The sequence below is a fragment of the Giraffa tippelskirchi genome, chromosome 7 (genome assembly GCF_054371585.1).
Source record: "Giraffa tippelskirchi isolate mGirTip1 chromosome 7, T2T-mGirTip1v1.2.pri, whole genome shotgun sequence".
Lineage (NCBI taxonomy): Eukaryota > Metazoa > Chordata > Mammalia > Artiodactyla > Giraffidae > Giraffa > Giraffa tippelskirchi.
Window position 1 is genome coordinate 123,373,501 of NC_137281.1, and position 27,390 is coordinate 123,400,890.

The 27,390-nt window shown below is 38.6% G+C and overlaps 1 protein-coding gene and 1 long non-coding RNA gene across 4 annotated transcripts in view; one reads left to right on the top strand and one right to left on the bottom strand.

Moving 5' to 3' along the window:
* The window catches only part of LOC145513130 (uncharacterized), a 93,338-nt gene that overhangs the window by 26,761 nt on the left and 39,187 nt on the right, over positions 1-27,390 (top strand). The window contains exons 3-5 of the long non-coding RNA XR_014059138.1: positions 20,862-20,990; positions 23,003-23,046; positions 26,198-26,267. This is a non-coding gene — a long non-coding RNA (uncharacterized LOC145513130). The remainder of the gene's footprint in view (positions 1-20,861; positions 20,991-23,002; positions 23,047-26,197; positions 26,268-27,390) is intronic.
* Positions 1-27,390, bottom strand: part of SLC12A1 (solute carrier family 12 member 1) — an 85,285-nt gene that overhangs the window by 682 nt on the left and 57,213 nt on the right. For all 3 annotated transcript variants that reach the window (XM_081508528.1, XM_081508527.1, XM_081508529.1), the window contains exons 19-25: positions 23,682-23,764; positions 13,962-14,105; positions 11,028-11,159; positions 10,680-10,791; positions 8,459-8,545; positions 2,364-2,499; positions 719-786 (exon numbers count right to left, since the gene is read on the bottom strand). In XM_081508528.1, the coding sequence (XP_081364654.1) occupies positions 719-786; positions 2,364-2,499; positions 8,459-8,545; positions 10,680-10,791; positions 11,028-11,159; positions 13,962-14,105; positions 23,682-23,764 (762 nt within the window). The remainder of the gene's footprint in view (positions 1-718; positions 787-2,363; positions 2,500-8,458; positions 8,546-10,679; positions 10,792-11,027; positions 11,160-13,961; positions 14,106-23,681; positions 23,765-27,390) is intronic.

Consider the following 27,390-nt stretch of genomic DNA (forward strand, 5'->3'; position numbering starts at 1 on the left):
GTGATCAACCAATACCTCTCCCCGTTTTTCTGGGGGGAAAATGATTTTTCCTAATAGTTTAAAGCTCTTATTATATTTGTGAGAAATAGCTATTTGGGCTCTATCACCCAACTCAGGAGGCCAGTCTATCTCTTAGATGAATAGTCTTCCAGTGTAGACCTTGCTTGAAGACATACTTACCCTTGTACCTAGGAGTTAGATCATGAGATATAAATGTGAAATTGCTGGTTTTCATGTTTAGCAATGAATCTTTAGATAAGCATTCATATTTCCAGCAGGTACACCCCTAATATTTGTGGGCTGGAGGACAAAGAGTGGAAATGGAAAAGCCCACTCTTTTTTCTCCTGCCCTGGCCTCTTCCCACATGGTAAGGAGCCTTGAGAACACGCCATGGACTCCACACCTCAGGAGCAGCTATCCAGGGAAGGGGCCTGTGAACCTTGGCCAACTTGGGGCTTATTAGGCAGGGAATTCCAGGGTCAGGTTCCTAGAGTGAGGTCTAGACAGGGAATGAGTGTTCTAGGTGGGTGTGTATCCTGGCCCTTTGGGTGGGGCATGTCTGGAGTAAAGTCCATATGGAGCCCTCTAAAGCCCGTGGGCCCCAATGTCTTAGGGTGGTATTTATTTTCCGACATGTTCCAAATTTAACTTTCCACCTGAATAGTTTTGAGCTGAGATTTCTCTGTAACAGTCTTAAATGTCTGCAATGATACTTACAGGACTATGAGATTAGCAGCTCTTGAGTGCTCCTGTAAGAGTTCGTTCAGTCGAACTTGGCGGTAACTCTGTGGACAACATTCAGATTTTGTTGAGGGCAGTTTCCCAGAATTATGAATGAGAATTTATCTTTTTTCCTCTAATTATAGACAAGTAGGAAAGCCTCATCAAAAAAAAAAATACCTTTCGTTCAGGTTTGGAAACTTACAATGTTTTAGAAACTCATGGAAAATATTAGAAATATAAAGAATGAGAGCATTGTGCTATGTTGTTAAGTTGCTAAGTCATGACCAACTCTTTGTGACCCCATGGACTGCCGCATGCCAGGCTCCTCTGTTCATGGGATTTCCCAGGCAAGAATTCTGGAGTGGGTTGCCATTTCCTTCTCCAGGGGATCTTCTCGACCCAGGGATTGAACCCACGTCTCCTGCTTTGGCAGGTGGATTCTTTGCCACTGAGCCACCTGGGAAGCCCCATTGAAATATAGTGGCTTATTAAATTCTAGAAGAAAAAAACAAGCAAGCAATATGGATAACAGTAAAAAGACGAGAATGGCCAGTGCTGGGGAACAGGTTTGCAGTGGAAGAAACCTAACCTAATCTTGGTACTAATTTGATATGCTAAGAACATAGATTATACCCTAGTCTAATCTTTCTTTAAACTCTTTGATTTTTACCAGCACAGGAGACTGGTTTCAATGAAAGAGTCACCAAAAGACTCATTTGGAAAAATAACTACATTAACTATTTTGCAGTAATGAGAGTAATATTTATTATTACATTTCACTGGTTCAGAAGCCAAGGCTTAGACAAGCGATTTGTTCAATTATATGAAAAGCTTTTGTTAGAACTGGGCACTTTGTTGCACAGAGTTTATGATTCTTAGCTCAGTACTTTTTCTACTAAATTTGAAAGGCTTTTAATATCTCCTGCTCTAATCTGTTCCAACTTCAGCTCCTAATATGGCTTATTTAAATTTTGTAATTTAGAGCTTCTTGAGGTCCTTTTCCTTGAATGTCTAATCCAATTAAGATGTTAATCCTTCTGCCTTATTCTTATGTCCTTGCCCTCTTCATCATCTTCACTGTTGCAACTTCATTCAGTTCAAGCCAGATGCAGGTAACTCGCTTCTTACTGGGTTCTCTAGAAAAGCTCACCATTTGACATCCATCCTACAAGATGTTCCAGATCCAACCTGCATATTCACTGTTCCAGTTACAGATTTTCTCAGATCCCTATGTAAGTTTTTATAGCTCATTTTATTAGGTTAAAATTCTTTTTATTGTGTCAAACTGTGAGCAATCTGTATTTACTTTGCATATGTATTGACTGAAATTATTTTAGTCTGATGGGTCTGTCTCCTTTTCTATAAAATTAAATTGGAAAGAAGACTTCACAATATGTATCAATAGCCTGTTTTCAACTTAAAAAACTTGATTTTATACTAAAAAAAAAGAAAGCAGTTTTCTAAATCCTCACATTCAATAATATGATTGAAAAAGGACTTGAAATATGCAGAAACCCTAGATCGTGAATAAATGAAATTCTATAATAGATACATTACTTCTTGATCTTTAAATTAACCACTGTTTTCTTTATCAGCTAGTTAGACAGCAAAGTAAAGATTAAGGAAGAAAAGTCCTTACCTTTTCCTTGACTGCTTCCAGTTCTGCATCTGTAATTTTCCATGGAGTTTCTCTCTTTAATTTCTCAGCAGTTGTTAAATCTTTGCAGCTTTCATGGAGACGATATGGTTCAATCATTTCTTCAAAGACTTTCCAGCTGAATTGGAATTATAAAAGAGGCCTCACAGTGGGAAACTAACTCATTATTTCACAGATACTCCAGGTGTGACTAGGTATGCTGGCTGCAGAATCAGAGCTCAATGTCATGCAAATCTTCTAAGAATTATCTTTGCAGGAGACTGAGTAAAACCATGGCTATCATAGTGCTTCCCTACCCAAGGAAAGACCTTAAGGGGTGTGAGGCCTTGATAGCCTACTAGGTATTATTAATAAATCCTCGATATAAACACACAAACACATAGATGGTAATTATTCTGCAATTACATGTTCTACATAGTATAGTCAAAGGCACAGTTTTAACGTAGACACTTTAGCCCATAAATGAGTTTCCATTTACTTATTTTACAGGTTCTATGGGAGATGTTCATGAATTAATGTAGGAGATTAACCAGCATCCCTGAGAGTTGGATATGGTTGCCCTCCTCACCTTTAGCCCACATGGCATCTCCCACCTTATGGCAGGAGGCTGTGGGTAGGTCGGAGAATAATAAGTGAGTGAGTTTAATGGCTATAGAACAATCTGAATGTTTGCTGTAAATAATGCTGCCTTTGTCCTTCTGCTGTCTGATGTTGCTGCCTAAGATGTTCAAATGGCTATTGTTCAGGTGTATATTAGAGGAAAGAACAAAAATCAATAACATTTTAAAATCTGAGGCCATTTTAGAGCAATTAAGAAAAAATCATTGACTAGAAAATTAGGAGCAGTATCTCAGAGCTGTAGAACATTTTAAAAATTGTTGAAAAATCTCATTCTTGTCTGTCATAAGAATCTCATAAGATTTATTTTTAAAATGATAGCACAAAACAAAACATAATTTATAGGAGTAGTTGTCTTCCCTGTGCTACTATAAGATGATCTCAAATATAAATAGTTTTCTTTGGTTTTATATATCATGGCTTACTTAAAACTTAATAATTTTGGAATGAATGATAATTAGAATTAATGTGCTTTTAGGTTAAGGAATTAAAGCATGAAGCAATGATTTCAGTTTCCCAGATGGTGCAAGTGGTAAAGAACCTGCCTGCCAATGCAGAGATGTAACAGACATGGGTTCGATCCCTGGGTCGGGAAGATCCCCTGGTGGAGAGCATGGCAACCCACTCCAGTATTCTTGCCTGGAGAATCCCATGGACAGAGGAGCCTGGAGGGCTCCAATCCACAGGGTCACAAAGAGTCAGACATGACTAAAGTGACTTAGTACAATGATTTCAGTGGTCTCATCAGTTGTCCTGCTTTAGGACTTGCAGATGAAAGTACAGAGATTACTAAGGAGTAGTTTGTTCTCACCAGTGTGCTGCTGTTAACAGATAGAAGAGATACTTAATGCAGTAGATTTCTGAAGCTTTGACTTATTCAGAATGGTAGACAACGACTAGGAAGGAATAAGACTGATATGCCCAATTATTCTTTCAACCATGCAATACTTTTATTTGCTATTCCTCCCAACAGTGCTGTCCTTTTAGAGACCTTGGTGGTCATCAGTGAAGAGGTGCTGGCCTAGGAGAGAAGAGCCTGGGTTCTTGCTCCAGTTCTTCCATTGTCCTCCTTGACCTAGATAACCTTGCCTATAACAGGGGTAACAATGGCTGCTCAGAGCTGGTGTGAGACTGACGCGAGTGTTAGTGTGATGATTCGGATGACTGTGTTCTGAAAAGTATGCAGTGCCCTGTAAAAGCAAGACATTCATTTTACTCAACAACCACAGGACTGAGGTTAGCAGTTGACGGTTTCTCTGTTTAAACTTTACGTACAATTATTTTGCTCAAGGATAGGAGTTTTATTTGCATCTCAGTCCAGGTGCTTATTGGAAAGACTGCTTCAAAAATAGCTTCCTAAGAAATGGAAAGTGAAATAAAGATTGTTTGCTTGTCCCCCCAGGCATCCATACTATGTTTCTCCATTGTAGTTTGGATGGGAATGACTCTATCCTCCATATCATCCAGTCAGCACAATTCTATCCCTTTTGCCAGCCAGATTGGTTAAGTTGGGCACATAAGCCAGGCAAGCTTGATCTAGCATTTCACTGACCACAATGAGTGGCTCATAGCTGGGTGGTCCAAAGTCGTTTTAGATTTCTATTTTGATTCTCTATTAAATCTGGTCATTCTTATTGTTACAGTTGTTATTTAGTTGCTAAGTTGTATTTGACTCTTTTGCTACTCCATGAACTGTAGCCTGCCAGGCTCCTCTGTCCATAGGATTTCCCAGGCAAGAATACTGGAGTGGGTTGCCATTTCCTTCTCCAGGGTAACTTTCTGACCCAGGGATCAAACCTGAGTCTCTTGCACCTCCTCCATTGGCAGGTGGATTCTTTACCACTGAGAAACTAGGGAAGCCCATGATCTTCTTATTATATCTTAAAATTGATTCTAGAATAGCTAAAGTATTACATACTGTTAAATATAAGTGAGAATTAATTCAATTAAAATTTTTACTTATAGCTTCCCTGACTTTCCTATCCTTGTTCCTCATAATAACAAGGTTAAACTGCATAAAAATTTCCCCTAAAATTCATATAAAATTTCTTCTCACACATTAATGTATTTGTTGTTTCTGTGATCACACTAGCATATTTAAACTAAATTATCTAGTTAATTGCTTCCAATTTCTCTTTGGTTTCTGTTTAATGATTGCTATCTTTTTGGCCTATGACTTTTAATTCAGTCTATACAATAAAAAAAGAAATTTAACCACAAGAGCTTTTCAGTTTCCCCTGGCCCAATTGTTTTCTCATTAACTTAGCTTTTTACTCCCTTTCACCCTTACTCTACCATATTTATAGATAACGTTTCTATGATAGAATGTCTCCATCAAGATTTACTCATATTTTATGAGTAGTTGAAAGATCTATTAAAGGTAGTTGAAGGACATTTAACATTAGCCTCCAACATGGAAATCATTGACAGTAAACTATTTCTAACATTGTGTGAAAATGAGTGATCAAGGAAGAACAGCAATTAGGAGATGGTTGTTGATGGCAGACCAGGGCTGTCTGGCCATAAGGCCCCTGTGAAAGCTGAAGTTGAGCCAGCGTTATAAGCTTTGGGCCCTGGGCCTAGAGTTGCATCAGGCCACTGAAGAGTTCTGTTTCTCTTATTAAACCACTCAGAGGATTTGGCTTTTAAAAATTATCACAAAGATTCCAGGTATGGTCAAGTGTGAAAGTGTTAGTCACTCAGTCATGTCCAATTCTTTGCAACCCCATCAACAGTACTCGCCAGGTTCCTCTGGCCATGGAATTCTCCAGGCAAGAATACTGGAGTGGGTATCCATTCCTTTCTCCAGGGGATCTTACCAACCCAGGGATGGAAACTGCATCTCCTGCATTGCAGATGGATTCTTTACTATCTGAGTCACCAGGGAAGTGGCTGTTTGTGAGATTTACTGAATGACCATTCTCTGTTCTAAAATTTTTCTTCAAATACTGGAAAAGGCATTGCCAGCATCAGACATGTGGCTGTTGTATGAAGTAACATGGCATCAGTTACAGCAGAAACTGAAAAGAGAAGGATGGTACTTCTAGCACACCTCTTCTTGGTGGCCTTCTGTCTTCATATCAGGATACATTAACTGCAGTTATTCTGGTAAGAATGTTTTTTTTCCTTGCATATTCCTCAAGACCTTGAAATATCACAGAGAAAATCTCCAGAACTGTGAAGATGAATTAATTTTTTTTCCTGAGAAAGGGAAATTGATCTCTTCATTGTAGGATGCAGAGCATATGTAAGAAACACCAAGTCAGAATGGTGTCTAAAGTCAAATTTAGATACCAGGACAAAAGTACAAATGCCTTGGTCCTTTGTTTCTTATGACTGGGCATAGAGTTTTCTCCTTGAGAAGAGGAAACCATGGAACAAAGGTCAGGGGTACGAAGATGAATAGCGTCTAGGCTGTGATGGACACTCAAAGAAGGAAGAGGCATGGTTGGTGACACATCAACATCCTCAGTGATAGAACAGAAAGGATGGGTATACAGGTGACCATGGCTGCTGGGCAGAGACTAGTACAAAACAGAAGGAAGGATACAGAGACTTGGGTAGAGAAAATCATATTGATGGGTAAAGAGGCAAAGGATATAGAAACAAATTAATCAGCAAGCATAGACAGTCTTTAGCTGCTGCTAAGACAAATAACAGCAAGAAGCATTCAGTTACAAGGAGCAGGTGACTGACATGTGGCCAGCATTGAGCCAGGGCTTATAGAGAATCCCAGGTCAGCAGGTGACACTGTGGCTCTGCTCCTGTTGTTGTTCAGTTGCTAAATCATGTCCGACTCTTTGTGACCCCCATGGACTGCAGCATATCAGGCTTCCCTGTCCTTCATTATCTCCAGAGTTTGCTCAAACTCATGTCCATTGAGTTGGTTGTGCTATCTCACCATCTATTTCATCCTCTGTTGCCCCCTTCTCCTCCTCAACTATGCTCTAGACAACAGTAAACGGTCCCGTATTGGCAGAGAGCTGGCAGGCTGTGGTCTGGTGCTAAGTGGCACGTACTGGGAAATCATTGTACCTGCTGTGTTATGGAAGAGAATGTGTTTCTTCCAATTAGACCTATAAGGTGAGCCCGTTTGATCACATCACTGCAAGTGCCGAGGGGCAATGACTTAGGAATTAAAATTCTTCAAATGAAGTGTGCAAGGCTACCAGAGGTTACTGCATGACAACTTAGTTCATATAAAAATGTTAATTCCATTTACCAAGGAGAATGATAAATCTGTTCTTAATTTTTCTTAACTTTATAACTAGAAATACAGGAAAGAAAGGTATTAGTAGTATTTATGATATAAGGAAATATTACATCGTAATAATCCAGGTAAACCCTGTCAATTCTAGCTTTCTTATTGCAGTTAAGACATTTTGTAAAGCTGTTTTAACTGACGCATAGCCCTGGAGGAATCATGAATACCCTCAAATGACATGAGGTTCAAGGTTGCCATTTGGTCAGTAAGAATGCATCTTAAATCTGGCTAATTTTCAGTTAGTTACTAAGTTCATCTGGGATAACAATGAATCAGAAGAAGGATAGAGCAAGAAGGTTTGAGGAATGTGGAGTTGCAACTCATCAAGAACTACAAGAGAAAGGAGAAATGGTGGTCAACAGAAATGAGAAGAAGTCTGAGTCTAGCAAGGGCCTATGCCATACTGAGTGAGACCTTTGTGTCTCCTGTTCTCACCGTTGGAGAACTCATGCCATACAAAATCAAATGTACTGAACTGCATACAGATGCAACACTAAACATGATTTTGAACTGTAAACAATTGAAAATATTTTATAATTGTGAAGTCATTGCTGTAAATATTTTAATTTACGATCGGTTGTAATTTCCAGACAATTTTCTTACACCTCTGGGAACTCCTGTGAAGATCTAACCTACAAATTGTTTTCAAATATCATGGACTTGACAAATTTAAAAATTAATGAGGTTAAAATGATGCTGTTTTGAAGGCATTTAAACAATTATTTCAATTTTTTTTTTCATTTTTGAATTTTGGAACCAGTACCTTTCCTGGCCAGGCTTCAGATAGTTTTAGAAATCCCCTTTGGGGGCTCTCATAGGCTTCCAATTCAGGATGCCCCACCAGTAACTTTAAATAATGTAAACTTAACCCTGACTGCTCAGGTCAGAATTTTCTGAGCCTGTGCTTCCTGCTACTGTTGCCACCATAGAAAGCATAACGTGAAAGGCAATTCTAAAATGCTAACCAAACAATGCTTCCGCAGTTCTTCTTCTCAAGCTCATCTTCACCTTAAAAACTTTTCCTTCTGTTAGGACCTGATAGCTCTGTGTCATGATTATTTAAAATCCCCTTTTATGACATCCTATCAGGAAGTCACAGCAGTAAACTCGTAACATTTTAACCTTCTAATAATCAACACAAAAGAGGAGAGAGTTTACCATGGATAAACAGTGGATCTTGTTAAATATTTCATACCTTTCTTTGTTTGGCTTAACGTTGATGTCACCAATGACATGGATGTCTGCAAATTTTATCCTAAATTTGCTCAGAAGGGAAGCCATTCTGAAAATACAAGACAGAAATGCTTCATCATTGAATACTTAACTATTTTCAATCAAAGAGTTTTGTGTTTAAGACATCAAAAGCAATCATGTCTTATTTCAGTTTAGCTTTTGGACAAAGGCTTTGGTTAGTATTTGATTTCCATTGTAGTACTTGATGAATATGGATAAATGTGGACCAAATTATTCCACCAAAGGCAAAGGGAAATTTCTTTAGGTGCAGTCACTAGAAACAGCAAACCCAGCTCTGCATTCATGTTTCAGAGAAAAAGTTGTGGCACTGTCCACTCTTCCTTATCATTTGGGAAAAGGAGAACAAGTCTCAATACTTATTGATGATTGCTGATAATGTTTATAGAGTTACTAACAATCTACTGACAAACCAATAATTATTATATATTATATTGTTGTAGATTAAAAGCTTTTCCCCCAGCAACTGAATGTTTTGATATAATTTCAAAGTTACAAAACATTATAAGAATAGTGCAAAGAAAGCTCAGATTCACCAGTTGTTAATGTTTTGCCCCATTTGATTTGTCATTCTCTTTTTCTCTGTCTACATCTCTCTATATCTTTTTTTGCTTGCTGGCTTTCTACGTCCTACCTATTTGCCATTTTAAAGTAAGTTGCACATATCCAGCCCCTTTACCTCTAAGTACTTCAGTGAATATTTCCTAAGAGCAAGGACATTCTCTTTTATAAACAGAGTACAGTTTCTGAAATCAAATTTAACATGGATGCCCTGCTGCTATCTTATCCACCAACCATTTTCAAATTTCATCACTTGTCTCAATAAGGTACTGGAGGCTTTAAGAAAATATAAATTATTGTAGACCTCATGTTAGTTTCCATTTTAGTATAATTTTCTTTAAGAGGAATTAGATATATATAATAACTTTCTAAGAAGGGGGAGACAGTGTGAAAAAATGACTAAGAGCTGACGAATTGATGCTTTTGAACTGTGGTGTTGGAGAAGACTCTTGAGAGTCTCTTGGACTGCAAGGAGATTCAACCAGTCCATCCTAAAGGAAGTCAGTCCTGAATATTCATTGGAAGGACTGATGCTAAAGCTGAAGGGCCAATACTTTGGCAACCTGATGCAAAGAGCTGACTCACTGGAAAAGACTCTGATGCTGGGACAGATTGAAGGCAGGAGAAGGGGATGACAGAGGATGAGATGGTTGGATGGCATCACCGACTTGATGGACGTGAGTTTGAGCAAGCTCTGGGAGTTGGTGATGGACAGGGAAGCCTGGCGTACTGCAGACCATGGGGTCACAGAGTCGGGCACGACTGAGCAGCTGAACTGAAGTGAACTGAAGAGCCAGTCATTATTTTGTGATTTCTGGAAGTAGCCATTATAGGAAGGGCTAGGATTTAGGCATGCCATGAGGGACCATGGGCTGCCAAAAGTCATTCTCCAGATTTCCTCCAGAGATCTTTGGTTGCACCACACACTTGGCATGCTTGTTGCTCTCACAACTAGAGATCAACTCTCCATGACTAAATAAATAAGAAAGGAACAGACTTAGCACCATGGGACTTGGCTTATTTATTTTAATCAGAAGAGTTACCGACAGTCACCCGTTTAAACACTTTCAAACTACAAGTGAAAAACTGGGGGGACCCAGATAGGTACAGTAACTGCTGCAAAATCCTGCATCTTGTCAGTGGCAGAGCTGGGGCTTGGACAGGGTACCATCTCTCTGTTCTCTTCCAAGTGTGCTAGGCTAGGGGGGCTGCCTCGAATTAACAGGTTTGAATCTCCCAGAAGAAACGGGACAGAATTTGGACACAGATGCCTTCAGGCTCTTCCTTTCTTGGATGCATTTACTAGTCAGAACAAAATAAACATTATACAAGATAATGATGCTCTCACTAAAGACTAGAGATGGGCTTCCATGCCAAATGCTTGTTGAAAGCATTTGTAGAAGGGGATAAAAGGACTTGAAGACAATGATTAGAAAAATTATGCAGATAATTTATTGACAGAAACCAAGCAAGCCTAAGGCCTAGCATGGTGACTTTTTGTCTTTAAATGTATTGTGCCTCAAAGACACTTGAAGTTTTTTAAAATTAAAGCATTCAAGCAACAAACATCCAAAATGCTTCAACACAAGTGATGAATTACGTACGCAATTTTTTCTTCTTCAATGCGATTGATCTTCCCTCCAACATAGATTCTTAATTTACAGTCTTTCCATTTTTTTCTGAGAGTCAAGATATAGGGGATAAGGAGTGTTAACCCTGAAAAAAGGAGTAAATTATGACAGAAAGGATGAGCATATCCAATTGAAAGGAAACGAATAGCTTTATATCTGTATTCATTCCCACACTCATAGCTCCTAAATAATTTAAATCTTTAGAGAACACGGAAATATTATTCTTTAACTAGTACCGTTTTCATATACCATCCCATGCAGTTTGTTAAATTTATCAACAAGAAAGTCTGCTCTCTAGTGTATATTCTGAAATTTTTTTACCTCCGTCATCAAACAACCACCAAACGTCAATTGTTCCTTTTCCCTGCTTCTTTTTAAATTGGGTGCTGGCTTCCACCAGTTTCTGGTTGAACTCCCCAACGTGCATTGACTGGATTGTGTTAATGCCGCTATCTGTAACAAAAGAGAAAGTAGTATATCCATTTGTCTTTTGAGGAAAGAAACAAAATAACTTGCCAATAAATCTATTCAGGGAAATAGAAGAAGGGTCATGACTTTGTGTTTTTTATACTTATGGGAAAATAGTGAGCCCTGTTCTCCACAAAAGAAAAGATTAAGGTCAAATCCCACAATAATTTAGATCACCTTCCATAGTTCAGAAAAATTTGATATTGATCTTATGATTACAGTTATTATTATAGAGTAGTGAACTTTTTCAGATCCTTAGTAATCTATCTCAGTGCAGAATTATTATTTAGACATGTAGCAATGCTAAATTATTATTATCAAAACCCAAAATATCATTTTCCTAAATTTCATATATAACTCAGGTTACAATATCAGATGTACTTAAAAGTATTAATAGAACATGTAGTTATTGGTTTTCTAGAGATAACCAAAAGAATCAGAAGTATTCCTTCGCTAGACAATATGTTCATTTGAGCACAATTTTGGTATGAATTCCAGAAATATCTGGATTGTAAAGGTTGCCAGGGACCTTGAGTATCTCAACTCTCCATGACCTTTTGGTCCTAACTTGGGCCTGGCTTACTCTTCTGCTTTGTTTTCCTGGCATCTTGTGAGTCTAAGGTAAAGCCACTTGAGCTATTTGAATCTCTGAGAATGAGATGAAAAAGCCAGGAAATATGGATTAAAATTCCCTCTTCTTGAGTTACAGTTAAGGGTGTACATAAAGTACTTAAAAATATTTTAATGCAATTTCCACCCTAACATGGACACAGTGAAAGTGCACCAGGGAAGTAGGGCAGTGTTTAAGCAGAACCCTAGTTCCTATTCGCCAGTAGGTGTTTCTTCGCTACACCCTATGTATTATTTCTTCTTTCCACATCTTTGAAAGTTGTGACTTCATTGCTCTATTTCAAAGCGATAGTGTCATCATCATGCTTAGAGCAGAGCTGACAGCCTCGTTAGAGCTTCCTCTCTGATCTAAGAGGGTCTCAGGATGCTTTGTTCTGCCTTTTGCTGTTTCTATGGTTGGGGTGGTTAGTTCTGAAGCAATTATCTCATATTGTTTCTATCTCAGGACTGCTAAAGGAGAAAGTAAATATGTTTACCAAATGAACCAAACTCTGCCCCCACTTACAAGCAGATTAGAGCATCCAGAGGACTCCTATATGAGTGCCTGGAGGCCGAGCTGGTCCTGATCTAGAACTCCAAAGAGTCCTCAACTGACAAAAGCCCAGAGCAGTAAAGGGGCCTACTTTAGAGCTGTGCTTGAAAATTTAGGCATTGGAAACAAAACATGACATAATTTTGCTTTTCTGAACAATGAGACATGTTGACTTTCAGAGATGTATGTTTTTGCCAAAAGTATTGTCATGCAGAAACGGGGTTCCAGAATAAATAAGTTCCACTTTTACTAATAAGGACCTTATTACTTTTCTCCTCCCCATCAGCTAGACAAGAGTATGGGCTATGACTTCTGAATTTTCCATTGCTTCTCAGGTTGTACTGTTGCACAGAGCAGATTCAACGGGTAGTTAATTCTTCTCATGACTACACCAAACAATTGAAAAGGAAAGACAATAGTAGTTAGCATCCAGAGGGTCTTATTCTAATATTTATACCTGGAAAGACTTGATGTACCTCCAACTTAAGATTCAAACACATCATTTTTCTAGAAAATGTCATTTTAAGGAAGTTAATACCCAGTAGGTTCTCCCCTAGGCCATCGAATATTTCTGGCACCCAAGGGTACCTCTAAGTATTTGAAGGGGAGAAATGTTTGGGTTTCTCATAATGCTATGTAGATATACAAAACTGTTGTATTACAGGTTAAATTTGGTCCTTGGGTCATAGTAGGAAAATAAGAAAACTGAACCAAACCTTTTCCAGGGTAAAGAGATGACCTCTTTGAAAGATTGGCTCCTATCAACCTAGACCAGAAGCCTGCTAAGTCTCAGTTTGGGTCTTGCTACTTGACTTGGAGACCTTGCCAAAGAAATGATCTTTCCTAGGCTTCACATCAGTGAAGGACTTCATGAACTACAGGACTATTTGTGCGTGAAAGAAATGAACCTTAACATTCTAATTTTCTACCAGCAGAGGTCACTATGGACCTCATAAAAAACACAATGTTTCTGTAAAGAGAGCAATTTTCAAAAAAAAAATAATAATAATCAGTCATTTGAATCGCCTGTTTATAAAACTTATAACAAGGTCTCATTCTGTGGTCCTCCATTCCTGGGAGGTACACTGAAACATTCAGAGATAAGTGTACCATTTAGCTAAAATCTGCAGGTAATTAGTGTCAATGAAGTTCCAAGTCCAGAATTCTGGTTTGTGATGAAGATGTAGTTTTGAAATTAGAATTCTACCTGGATCCCTTACTTTCCTGTACCAGTCGACTTTCAGTCTCCTGAAATGTCTGCAAGGTGTGTGTGTGTATAGATAAACCAGTTTCAGTATTAGGTCATGGACCTCTATCCCCTTTACGTCTTAACTAAGAACTTTTTTTTGCTTCTTATGGCATTCAATCTGCTTAACCACTATATATCTTCGAAACTAAATATTATTTTAAAACAGAGAGTTTTTACAGTAAGATGATACGAAGGGGTGAATGTTGTTAATAAGTGACAATAGCTTCTACCTTTTAGCCATACTATCTTCTCTAAGGAAATGTCTTTTAGTCCTTACCTACACACAATGCCCCCAGTATCTTAGTTGACTACTGACCCCTGAAGATTCATTTTGCCTCATTTTGTAACTTTTCTTGTAAATCTTAAAAGCACTTACCTTTCTTAGGAGTTGGCTTAGTAATGTTCAGCTTGCCAGCTTTTTTAAACAAGCCTCGGATGCCTCCATTTCCTTCTTCACTTTCATTATCTTTGATGGTGGCTTCCAAAGCCAGCCGCTCCTGTTCTAATTTCTCTAATTCGTCTGATGAAAGAAGACAAAAATCACTTACTTAACTCGGAACGACAAAGTTTCCAGGAACAGTGTCTTACTAATGATTTCAATATTGAAAATGGTGTGACTGTGCAATTAAATGATTATTTATGCATAATATGATTTTTCTGAATGGTTTTTTTAGAAGTAACACATACCAGTAAATTGTATTCAGAAAGTAACAACTAGCTCAGAAAACTGGCTCTGTTAAGTTATAATACATGAAGACACTGAGCTTTTTATTTGTGAGGGCAAAGGAGGAGGATATTTAATGCCATCTTTATTTACTACTGGCAAAACAAGATACCAGATCCACTGTATGCAAGATCTTGTACACTGAAAGCTACTGATTTACTGATCTAAGCTACCGGGCCAAGATATTTTACAACTGGAAGTAACAAAATTACAGAAGTGTGCTGGGTGTATATCAGACACACAATAGTGCCTCCTGAATTGAAACATAAAACTAGAGAACAAGAGTTAAAGAAAGAGAACCAGATCTGATAATAAACTTACAGTGAAAAATATTTACCACCACCAAGTCTTTCCAATAAGTAAAATACTTTCTGGAGTGAGTGACCAAAGCAAAAGAAATAAAAGCTGACATTTCCGTGCACCTGTCAGAGTCCACATTACTAAAAAGGGCCTCACGACACTTGAGTCTGCAATAAGAGTCAAGCTGTGTAAAATGTCCTGTCCAGGATTTAGACCCACTCTCCAAGCTTTGATGCTGGGTCTGGATGCCTTTTATCTTTCCTGGATTCTGATGGTGACAGAAAGTTCCTAGCTGCTAGGTAATGCATTGCATCCCTTGCTGGCCTCAACCCGCATGGATCAGGGCAGTCATATGACTGTGCTAAAGACTGATGGACATTCTTGCTGATGAGAGAGTAAGGTGAGAGTCTTGTCAGATCCCCTCATCTTCTTGCCTGCTGAGAACTGAGCCTTAGAAATGAGCTAGGTTTGGAGGAAGAGTAGAAAACCTAGATTCAGTGTTACAAAACACTGGAAGGGCTTCTGTAAATGTCAACCCTAGGAGCCTGTTGCCTTTTCTTTCTGGGAAGTGAAGCTATACAAACTCTAGATTTATCAATTATGTACTAACTAAATCTGTCAGGACAGTCACATCCCTAGACGGTACTGTTATTCAGCTACACAGAATTGTCTGACCCCTTTCCAGGTCCCAGCGATTAATCTTTTGCCAGTGGCATGAGATTTAAGGTCAAATCATCCATGTGATTTCCCCAAAGCTTCAAAGGTTCTCAAGATCAGCAGCTATAGAAAATCTAAGAAATTAGATGAATGGCATTAAAGCTTAGACAAGAGTTGCTTACACCTGACTTTCGAAAGGTGAACACACGCTGTGTTGCACTGGGGTCATAACCAATTACAGCTCTGCTGCTGGCTTCTTGTGACATTGGGCAAGTCACTTACTTTTCCTATGCCTCTAATTTCCTATCTGTGAAGTGGAAAATCATAACCCCTCGCCTTTCCCACTTCCTAGCTTTGCAAAAAGAATAAGCAACAGGTCCTGCATGATGCTTTTTTGTTCCTTAGAGAACAAAGCAATGAGTGCATTTCTATAGGCAGTGTATTTATGCAACTTCTGGAAATGGGCTTAGTCATGCAAAGCAAATCAAGGACTTTGAGAAGCCTGGGAATTATTTTAGAAGTTAATTATTATTGTACTTTTTTTGGGTGCCAAGGTCTATGCTGCATATTATTCATTCCCAAACAAGTCTGAGAAAGTTACTATTATTATCCTCATTTTGTAGGCAAAGAAACTGAGGCTCAGAAAGTTTAGGTAATTTGTCTGATGTCACCCAGTGAATCACAGGGCTCCAGTGCAAAGGAGGCTGCTTGACTGCAAATTCTGCATGCTGTCCAATATGAAGACCTTCTGCTGTTGGCTTCTTGCTATTATTTCAGAGTTGTTTTATTAACCTCCAACTTTTTATCCTCAGATGAACCTAAACACTCAGGTACATGGTGTAATGCCAAGCTAATTCCCCAAAACTTTGGTCTCTTCCAAACTGTCATTTTAAATAGAAGACCCTAAGGATACAGGTACATATGGCAGGTTGCCCCGGAGCAGCAGCTTCACTGTCCTGGGTGATGGCCCCCCAGCTGTTGCCCACTCTGTGGGGTGTTGCAAGGGGTTGGCTTTGGGGTAACCTATTCTTTGCATTCATCTGGAAGGCAAGTATTTGCTGAGCTCCTCTAGGGGCAACTGCAAAGTCTGCACTGGAGAGAGGATTCTTTTCCTTTTCTTTTCTTGGCAGGCTCCAGCATACCCTGTGATTAGCCACTAGTTGCCATGTTCTTTGTCCTCTAATTTGGACAAAGGAGGGGAAAAATAAATTCTCCTTTGTAAGGATTCGCTGGCTAAGTGAACTGGGAGCTACTCCAATAATGTGCTTGGAAAGTATGTGCAAAGCCCATCCTGGACAGAGCAAACTGCAAAATCCCAGGCCTGCAAGACAAAACCAGACTTTGTGTGAGCGAGCCAGATTCAGCTGTTTCTTCAAAGACGACAGAGACAGAGGTTGACAGAGTCCATTCTAAAGGCTAAAGTCTGCCTGCTTGGACATCTTGGACTTTCAGATCTACACAGTGGTATGGTCACTCAAAGTGATTTTGCAAACTCTTATTAAAGTTAATTCTTAATTATGCACTTCGTAGGTGATCTAAGGCCTCCTTCTGTGCACTCCCTCCTTTTCTCTTTTCAGTGCTAAGTAGAAGTGACATTTTGGTTATTTTTTCTCCTGCGTTATCTATCTGGCCTACTGCTTGCCTCTGTTTGCATGCGAAATCACAAGTAGACTTTGTCAAAACATTTCTTTCAACTGGAGCACTGGCTAGCTGACTTGTAAAAGTGTGCCTTTAATCACAGGAGAGATAAGGCAAGGGAGTAGGAATGGATAGATATGATTATTGCCATGAGGCTGACTGAAAATTACTCATTTCATCACCGCTACCCCTACCACCACCACAACCATTACACTGTGATATTCAGGATTCACAATGCTCTTTCAACAGTGTCTTATGTCATCCCAGCATGAGTACTAGGATGAAAGCAGAGCTAGGAGCATTCTCCTCATCCCCCCCCCCCCATTTTACTGTGAAGGAAACTGGAGTTTAGAGGGTTCACGTGATTTGTCCGAGGTTGCACGGCCGGTGACCCCAGTCTTCTGTTTCCAGTTCTAGTGTTCATCCCTCTCCTCTCCTTCACCAGTGATGTGCTCTGACTTCCAATATCTCCCTGATGAAGCAATACCCAGTCTGCATGTTTTGAAAAAACACCATCTTCAAATTTCTCAGTCGAGAAATTTCTATAACATTTCCTATTTTAAATAATATTCTTCTTTAAACTTTATTCCACTAACTAAACTATGTAACATGGAATAGAGTTTTAAGGTACATGTCTATGGTAACCGCACTAATTTGTAAACTCCGGGAGGGTAGCTTATGTCATATTTCATTACCACCACTTATTGAGAGTTTACTTTGTGTGAAGTACAGTGCCAAACACTCTGCAGCCGTCATATCCAAAACAGCAAACCTGTGAGGTAGGTATTACAGTCATTCCCATTAGAGTAATGGAATTTGACTCCAGACCTGTCTGATTCCGAAGCCTATGCTTAGGCTTCCCAGACTCCCTCTCAAACACTCGTAAACACGTTCATGCCTCACTAGTACCCATCACCGCAATCACTCAAGAATATTTTGCTGAAATAAAAGAACAGGTCAATTCTGTTCCGTGTGGTGGAAGACCTTTGTCACAGTTATCTCTATAAAGGAAGAAAAACAAGTGAAGAGCTGTCAGGGGTGGGAGTGTGTATAGTGTGTATGCATGGAGGGGTGTTGGTATAAAAGACAACATTTGAAAGAAGGAGACTTCATGCCTTGTACAGAGTTACAAGAAGAGGGGCTGAGAGCAGCTAACAGTACAGATCAGGCTGGCACATGACAGAGGTAGGACATGTGGGATTAACCCTAAGAATGAGGGATGAGGAAAGGGCTCCTTACCTGGAATTGGCCACCATCTGGGCACTGGTATGACTCTGAATCTTGCATACTAGAGAGTTTCATTTTATATCATATTTACAAAGCCATACTGCTTGGGAGAGAGAGTAAGAGCCTGCCTTTCTCTCATGCCAAGATTAAGAGAATCCCTGAGGTTCTAATGATGGGGGAGAAAAGCATAGACTTTCAGAATTATCATTTGAGCGTGAGTTTCTAACCAAGGCTTCCTACATACCCCCAAACAGTTCTCATAGAAAAAACAAAGAGTGAAGCCTGAGCTGTAACCTCATGCAAATGCCAAAACCACTTGAACAGTAGTTGGTTTATTTTCAAGTGCTTTATAAATTGATTGTATGGTAACCAACTGCAGTGACTATTTTGAAATTCAATTTAGTTGTCAAGATTGCCTCGAATGGTCTATTTCTAGTCTTTTTTTTCCCCTCTTATAACATGTCTTTTAGAAATAGGCAGGATTCTACAGTTGAAATTCAGTCTGAATCTTCAGGATAGAGAGTAGTCAATTACCTGACAACAAAAGAGAGAGCAGGGAAACCCACTGAGGAATTGCACACCCTCTGACTTCACAGCATCCTTTTTCTTTATTAATTATTAAATTATGATTCTTTCTTGGTCAATCAACTCAAAGCTGTAAATGCTCACATGAATCAATGTGCCATACCCGAGGTGAAGTTTAGTTGAATTGAAGGCAGGAAACAATCCTGTAGTGGTCGCCTTCCAATCAAGTAATTATTTACTACACTGCCATCTGTCTTTATTTTGCTAAGCCACCCCATCAGACAGAGCAGAATCCTCGCGCTCTGAGATGGTCATAAATCGTGCAGTACTTCCACGGAACACTTGACCGCAATATATTGCGAATCACGTCTCATCACCTTATTTCCTACCAGTACAATTTGGACTCTATGTTGTAGTTGGCAACTTGCTAAATACCCCTGGGAAGTGAGCAATATGAAATACTGCATTTTTTTGTGTGTTGTCAGGCAATAAATTAACTTCTTAAGAGAAACTATCAGCCATCAGTATTGGATGAGTTGCTGCAGTATACAAGTTAAAATGCTATGAGCATCAATCTTATTTACATAAAAAATTATTCTCCTCACATAAGCTGTGACACAGTATAGAAATAATTGTCATTAGCTGGTAAATTACCTATAAAGTTGATTTCTATTCACTGCTTTATTAACTACAGTATATGAGCACTCTGAATTGCTAATATTTCCTTTAAATTATAATCTGTGATGACACCGTGGTGTCGGTGTTGGAAAAGCTATGATGATAATCATTAACATATTGTAATGCAATACTTAAGATTTATCAGGCTCTTATTAAGCCTTGTATTACAGTATAATACAATGAAATGCAAGCTTATTTCTTCCAATTCGAAATCTAATATGAGGGTTGTGGCATAAATTACATAAACTTCAAAACAATGCATAGAAATGTGGGGTTAAGTTAATTTCTATCATTATGCTGCTGTTTTTCTGCAGGTTCATGTATTTGTGTAATGTTGTTTTGGTTTACTCTAGATAATTGGTACTTATAATTATTTTATTAGCATCCTACTGCATTTTTCCTTCCTTGACTAAGAAGCAAAAATATTTCAAACATCAAAGTTGATATAAATCAGGTAATTCCCTTGGGAAATTAAAAGGGGATGCAGTTCACTGCCAGGATTCTTTCAGAAATATACAGAATTTGCTGGCTGTATTGCTTTATAGAACTAAATTGACAGGGCATTTTGGCAGATGGAGCAGTGAGGGGTGGGAGCTGTATCACATCTTTCAGCCTGAAAAGATCAACATACAAAGCAAATGTGTAATTTAATACAAATTATAGTTTGCATTCTTATTTTTTTAGATGGAAAAACAGGACAACTCAAAAGGCAGAAAAATTAAACTAAAATGTAGAAGTTAACAAACCAGGCCTCTTTATATTAAGTTTTTGTGATTGTTCTCAGCATCATGTTTATCTTACCATAGTCAAACAGCCCCTATGCTGGGTTTTTTAAGGAATAGATAGTTGTCCTCTTTTAAAAGGTAGAATAAAGGCTTCAAATAGACACAGGTTTGAATCTTAGCTCTGCCATTTACTGGTGCTGTGAATCTTAGTTAAGCCTCAATTTTATAAGCTGTAAAATGGGGACAATGATAGTATTTGCTTGATAGGGGAGTTGGGGTGATAACAGTTATAACATATGTGAACATGAAGCATAACACATGGCACATAGTAAGTGCTCAAAACTGTTAGCTTTATTGCTATTAATGGATTACATTCTATTAGGAAGGAATATAAATTAATCATGACTACCACATAGAATGAGTATATCTGACCTGAAGATGTAAAAGGTACGTGAAAAAGAAAAGGGACATAAAAAGGAAGGCTGAAGGCATGAAAGATAAGCTTAACACAGCAATTTTACATAGGATGGATTCTACTCTGAGTTTTATTTTTTTAAGTTCTTCATGCAGAATTATAGAGTATACATATCAGATAGTGATTCTCCATCTTATACAAATGCTTGATTTCAGTTTCTTCTTCTTTCTCCTGCTCCCTTGCAACAAAAGAATTGTTACATCATGAAATTCACCTGATTCACTCATGGTCCCTTCTATTAGGATGAGACAGAGGTGAAATGGCCAAAAAAAAAAAAAAAAAAGACTCTGAACCCATCAGCCACTTGCACTCTCAAATCTCTTGCAGGCTTTTCCTTTCTGTGAACCTACCGAGCAAAACCCTGATCCTCTCAACCCCAGAGATCGAATGTCACTAGAGAAAAAGCGGACAACTAGCAAAATTACTCCAGCTTCACAGAGAGGAACTGAGAATATTGTGAATGATCTTCCTCAGTTTACCACTCCTGCAAATCCACATAACTCTTCGCCAATCCTCACTTCTTTTACTCCAATTTTAGAAGATGAAGCAGTTTTCTTCTGTGTCACATCAACTCTTCCATCCATGCCCTTCCTTTGATTCTTCCTACTCTTCCAGGATCTTATTCCATGGCCATCTCTTTCTTTACCCTCATCTTCACTCTCGCCTACTCTGTAGAACCCATTTCTTTTTTCACCTAGAAACAAACGCTTCTCCTATTCTAAGGTCTATAGTAGACCTCCTCAACCTTATTCCTCTCCTTAGCTCCTAATAGTGGGCCATATCCACATTCTCTGCTTCCTCATCTCACATTCTCTCCCTAACCCACTGCACTCTGGATTCTGTCAACACTGCTCTACAGACATTGTTCTAAGATTAACTGTGCCATGTCAATTATGTTTCATTTGCAATTTACTGGTATTTTTGCTGTATTTGACGATGCTGATGGTTCACATTCTGAGCACTGTGCTCCCATGACTTCCATGACAACACAGACTCCTGGTGCCTTTTCGTCTCTGGCCACTCCCTCATCGGTCTTCCTTTGGGACCTTTGTCTTGTGCCTTGGGGCTCTCAACTCTTACACACTTTTTGGGTTGTATTTTCCAGTGTCACAGTTTCAATTTTCATCTTAATAATGATGTTCCTTGTATGTGTTTGGTAGAGCTGCCATGATATATACCATATATATGGTCAGAACACAACTGAAATTTATTTTCTAGCAGTTCTAGAAAATAACACCAAGGTCAAGGTGTTGGCAGGGTTGGTTCATTCTGCGGCCTCTCTCTTTGGTTTGCAGATGGCCATCTTTTCCTTTTGACTTCGTGTGATCTTTCCTTTGTGCTTGTCAGTGTCCTAATCTCTTTTCATGAGGACTCCATTGGGATTAGGACCCAACCCAGGGATCTCATTTTATCTTACCTATTTGATCGAAGACACTGTCTCCAAATATAGCCACATTCTGAGGTTAGGACTTACAACATACAAATTCTGGGGGCATATGATTTGATCCAAAACATCTAAATCAACATCTCCAGTTCAGATTTGTCCTTTAAGCCTAGGGCTATCTAACTGTCTATTGGACATTTCCAGTAGGATTTCCCATAGGACATTGTTTACAACTGAACCAGACATCTCTTCATTATACCTACTACTCTTCCGCTTGTGGTTCCCATTTCCACTAATAGCACCACCGTTCACTGTCAGCCAAGGAATCAAGGAATCTTTTCCCACTTGTCCCTCTCTCACATCCCACACATCCTATCAAACCCAAAAGTCTGCTCTTTGTACCTCCAAAGTACACTGTCCTTTTCTCTCCATCCCCTGAGAGAGGCTGCTCTAGTCCAGGCTGTCACCTTCCCTGACTTTGATTATGAAAATCTATTTGATTTATATTTGTGTCTCTGGTCTAGTCCTCTTCAAGTCCATCCTCCATGTAACTGAAAGAGTATGAGATCTAAAACTCAAATTTTACCATATTCCCTCCCTTCAAATCTCTTCAGCAATTCCTCATTGTCCATAGAATATGGTCCATGCTTTTTAATATGGCAAATGAGCCTTTTGAAATCAGGATCTTTTATCACCAGCTTTATATTTCACTATGATATGCTTCAGTAATACGAATGTGCTTTCAGTTGTCTGTATACCTCATTCCTCCATAGTCCCATATCTTTGCCAATGCTCTCCTCTTTGCCAAGAATGCTGTTGCTCAAATTCTCATTTTTCTCTCTCCAACCATTGCCTAGTTAGCTCCTACTTGGCAGGAAGCCTTCCTGAAGTTAAGTGCCCCTTTTTCCTTTTCCATAGTACCCTATTAATATACCTATTATCACACTAATAGTGCACTCATTTCCATTACAAGGCTATGAATCCTTGACGATACAGACTCTTAGTAGTCTTAGTCTACCCAGCACTGCAATATACACCATACCTGGTACACAAGAGGTCACCCCCAAATATCCTTCTGTTTTAGTGTCATCTTGTCAGTGGACTCCATTGTGAAGTTCAGCTAAAGAGGTAAGTCACGGGTTAGTGCCCTATCCTGGTGTTTTACTAACTCTTTAGATGTGGCCTTCACTTTATACACAAGAGGGTATGTTTATACTCTAAGACTTAACAAGTAGTTTATGGAATCCTCTATAGGGAAAAAGCAGAATCACTAATCTGAATTAGTGTTTCTGTCTCTGACTTAGATTAGTGATTCACAGCATGATACATTCAGGCTCATTTCCATATTAGCTACAAACCAGACCATAGACTCTTAAACAAAATACATGGTTTTCCAAGGAAATAATTAATCTTCATTTTTTTGCAACATCTTGCAAAAATTAATTTGGCAGTTTCCTTCACCAAAAGTATTTATTTTTAGTGATACTAGGTTTGTGGTTTTGTGATGAGAAGACTGATAACTGCCCTGAATTATTCTATATTTCTGGTTAGCAAGACAAACACCACTTATGTTAACAATGAGAAAAACACAGGGAAAGGGTACACACCTCATGTCAGGGCAAGAACATTGTCCTGACAAGAGCTCCGTTGTTAGCAGGTTTTGTCTGTGTTGGGCTCTGCACTACCGCTCACGCCCAGAACAATGCCAGGCAGGGAGGAGGTGCTCAGTGAAAATCTGGTTGTTGAATAAGGAAAGTACGTACCTTGCACCTGAAGAACCTGGGAGATGTCAAACCCTTGGCTGATTCTGACTATGACAACACCAATCTCAAAATCAAACGCATCGCTGAAAGTGGAAGCAAAATAGTTAGTGATTTAAATGACTCGCTTAATCCTCAAGATTTGGACTCATGTTAAACTTCTAGGATTTTAATGTAATTAAACTATAAAACTTTACTTTTGAACATAGCCAAGAGTTGATGCTTTTTCTGTTTGTTTGTTTTCCCTTTATGTCTTTTAAAAACGTATTCTGAGGAAAGGTAACTAACTCTTTTTCAAACAATACTATCAACTAGAATTTTAAGATTAGAATTTTGATTATTTAAAATATTTGATTCTTTTCTAATGTAAACAAAACAATCACTGAACAGAAGTTTCAAGGCCACAAAAACCCTTTGAAATCATCAGCCAAACCGCTTACCCATTGAGGGGGAATCCTACAACATTCTTGACAGCAAGTTCCCAGTTAAAAATGTCTCCAGTTCCTCTAAGAAACTTTCATTATTGACTTTGCTGCTACTGCTGCTAAGTCGCTTTAGTCGTGTCCGACTCTGTGTGACCCCATAGACGGCAGCCCACCAGGCTCCCCCGTCCCTGGGATTCTCCAGGCAAGAACACTGGAGTGGGTTGCCATTTCCTTCTCCAATGCATGAAAGGGAAAAGTGAAAGTGAAGTCGCTCAGTGGTGTCCGACTCTTAGCGACCCCATGGACTGTAGCCTACCAGGCTGCTCCATCCATGGGATTCTCCAGGCAAGAGTACTGGAGTGGAGTGCCATTGCCTTCTCCGTTATTGACTTTAGAGAGACCATTTGAAGTAACACTTTTTCAAGGCAACTCTATCCTGTTGAAGTTGGCTATTGTATCTTCTCTAAACCTAACCCAATGGAATTAGACTATTTAGAAGGGGAAGAAACACTAACTCTTTTATCTCCATTCTTATAAAATACTTTTTCCCCTGCCCTTAAATATCGGGCAAACCAATTGGTACTTTGAGTTCATTTGAAATAGTCTCCTTGGGAGTTCCTTTGTTCAATCTTTTATGGATCTGAAGCCCTTTCCCAGAAACTATGGAGATACGCAAAAAAAGTCTCTTGCCAAAGTAAACCTGAATTTTCAAATAGTAATATAAATAAGTTCAGTATAGTAAGAATATCCATTCAAAATTTGAACCATAAGTGAACTTCACTCAAAATAATAGATCCATTCTAGCAAAAGTTCCACAAAATAATATCCTGATAAATCTTATTTCTAAGTGTCCTTGATTATAAAAAGTAGACAGTGTGTTCCACAAAAGGTATCTGAATTCTGTGTTAGGCAAAATTATCCAGGACCAGGATACTAGTATAATGACAAAGGTCCTTAAAAGTAAAATTTGGAAGCAGAGGACGAGGTCAGAGCAATGTGGTGGGAGAAGGACTTGACCCATCAAAAGCTGTAAAGATGGAGACAGAGGCCATGAGCAATAATGGGAAGCCTCTAGAACCTAGGAAAGGCAAGGCTAGGAATTCTCTCCTAGAACCTCCAGAAAGGAAAACAGCCCAGGGAGTTGGTGTAAGACTTTTTTTGTTTTAATTGAAGTATAGTTGATTTACAATGTTGTGTTAGTTTTCAGTGTATAGCAAAGTGATTCAGTTATATATCGATATTCTTTTCCATATTCTTTTCCTGTGCTATACAGTGGGACCATGTTGTTTATTTTATATATAGTAGTTTGTACCTACTAATACCAAACTCCTAATTTATCTCTCTCCTACTTCCTTTCTCTTTGGTAACCTTAAGTTTATTTTCTAAGTCTGTGAGTCTGTCTGTTTTGTAAATATGTTCATTTGTATCATTTTAGATTCCACATATAAGTGATATCATATGGTATTTTTCTTTCTCTTTTGGACAGTCAGACTTTTAACCTACACTTCTGTAAGCTAACACATTTGTGTTGTTTTAAGCTACTAACTTTGAGGTCATTTGTTATGACAGCCCATGAAAACTAATACAGAGTCTAATTAAGAGTAAAGCATACTTATGAATATTGTGAAATTTAAAATCTTTTACTCAAAGAAAATGGTATCAATAAAATATTGTACTATTGTAGTGATACCCCTTTATGTTAATAATAATACTGTGCTTTAAGTCATTAAAAAAACAAAATGAAAAAGAGAAATACAAAATGGATATCTGATTATCTTCCTTCTGTATTGACCCCCTTTGCTGTGGTAATAAAATCATTTAACTTTATCAAGCCAGCTAAGTTTTATACTAGTACAAATTTGATCCACCTTAACACTAACTTTTATTACCAATTATTAATTTGTATAAAAGCCAGGAGTCTCCCCAGCTTAATATTACTGGGTTTGATTGTTTTGGCTCTTTGAAATTTTAGAATATTTCAGATGGTAATGAGGTTGGAAGATGAACTCAGATAATTTTATATCACTGATGGACTCTTTGACTGAAGATTCACATATTTTTTCCTTTTTATTCCACCCTTCTTTGTTCCTAAAGATGAGGATGAAACTTTACTGAAGAATCAGGATAACAGAGTGTGGATCTAGTCCATTTCTAAGAATGTCTGGTCAGTAACTAACTGTGATTTTAAATATATCAAAAAGCTGTTTGCTAAGCCTGGCAAAATTCTGTCCCTGATCACCTGGCTTAGCCTTAACTTACTGAGCTTAGAGTACCAGTCAGAGCCAGATAGCAGCACACGGCATCCAGATGTTATATGTTTAGGGAACACAGTTCAGGAGGATGCGTTTAATACGTGGGTTCCCCATGTTAGGAGGACTGTTAAATGATTGGTCAGTAATGCATATAATTTCAGAAGATGAAAATTATTTTGTTGTATTTCTTTTTAATAGAACTAATGTGGGAATATTTTGTTGTGTTCCCTAAATCTCCTCCAAATAATAGTAAATGTGATGCTCATTCTAGCAGGGGCCGGAAGACAGAAGCACTGTGTATACACCTCCTTTGAAGGGGCGAGGAATTTTTTCCTGTGTATTATGGAATCCTAACTGCAGTCAGACCTCTTGGCACGTTCTCTACCCTGTGGTATGAAATCAGACAGAGGAAATATTCCACTTTCTGAGCTATTGACACAAAAGATGGCTGTTAGGCCTAGCTAATATCACCCTCCTTGAGACAAAGCTGGTTAAGTATGTTCAAGCCTGGAAGAGAGGCTCAATTTTCTAGAATTGTCACTGAGGACACCCTGAGTTGCTCTGTGTGTATAGTATTTGTCTTGTCTTACTCAAAAGAAGGAACCAAGCCAGGTAATATTTTGGGTATACATGTGCTTTTGAAGGTTGCATAGCATTGTGATCGTTAGTTTAAACTTTGAACTTGGTTGGTCTTGGGTCAGAATTCCAGTTCTGTCTCTTGTAAAACTTGTCATTTTCTGCCTTTTACTTATTTTTTAATGTCTATGTCTCTACTCGTAAAATCAGAACAGTAGCAGTCCTTACTTCAAAGGCTTCTTGTGAGAATTAAGTGGGATAATTCACATTAAGGACATTAGCCTGGTGCCAACTAATCTTTTAAGGATTAGCATTATTATCCCTACCCTATGACTTCTTCCATTTTTAGATATTAGATGTCACACGCATTTTGAACTCACTTTTTGTCCATAAACTAACATCGTTACCTGTCAGAGGCAGCTGACATGTGGATCCCTGTATCACAAAGGGAGAGGTGAG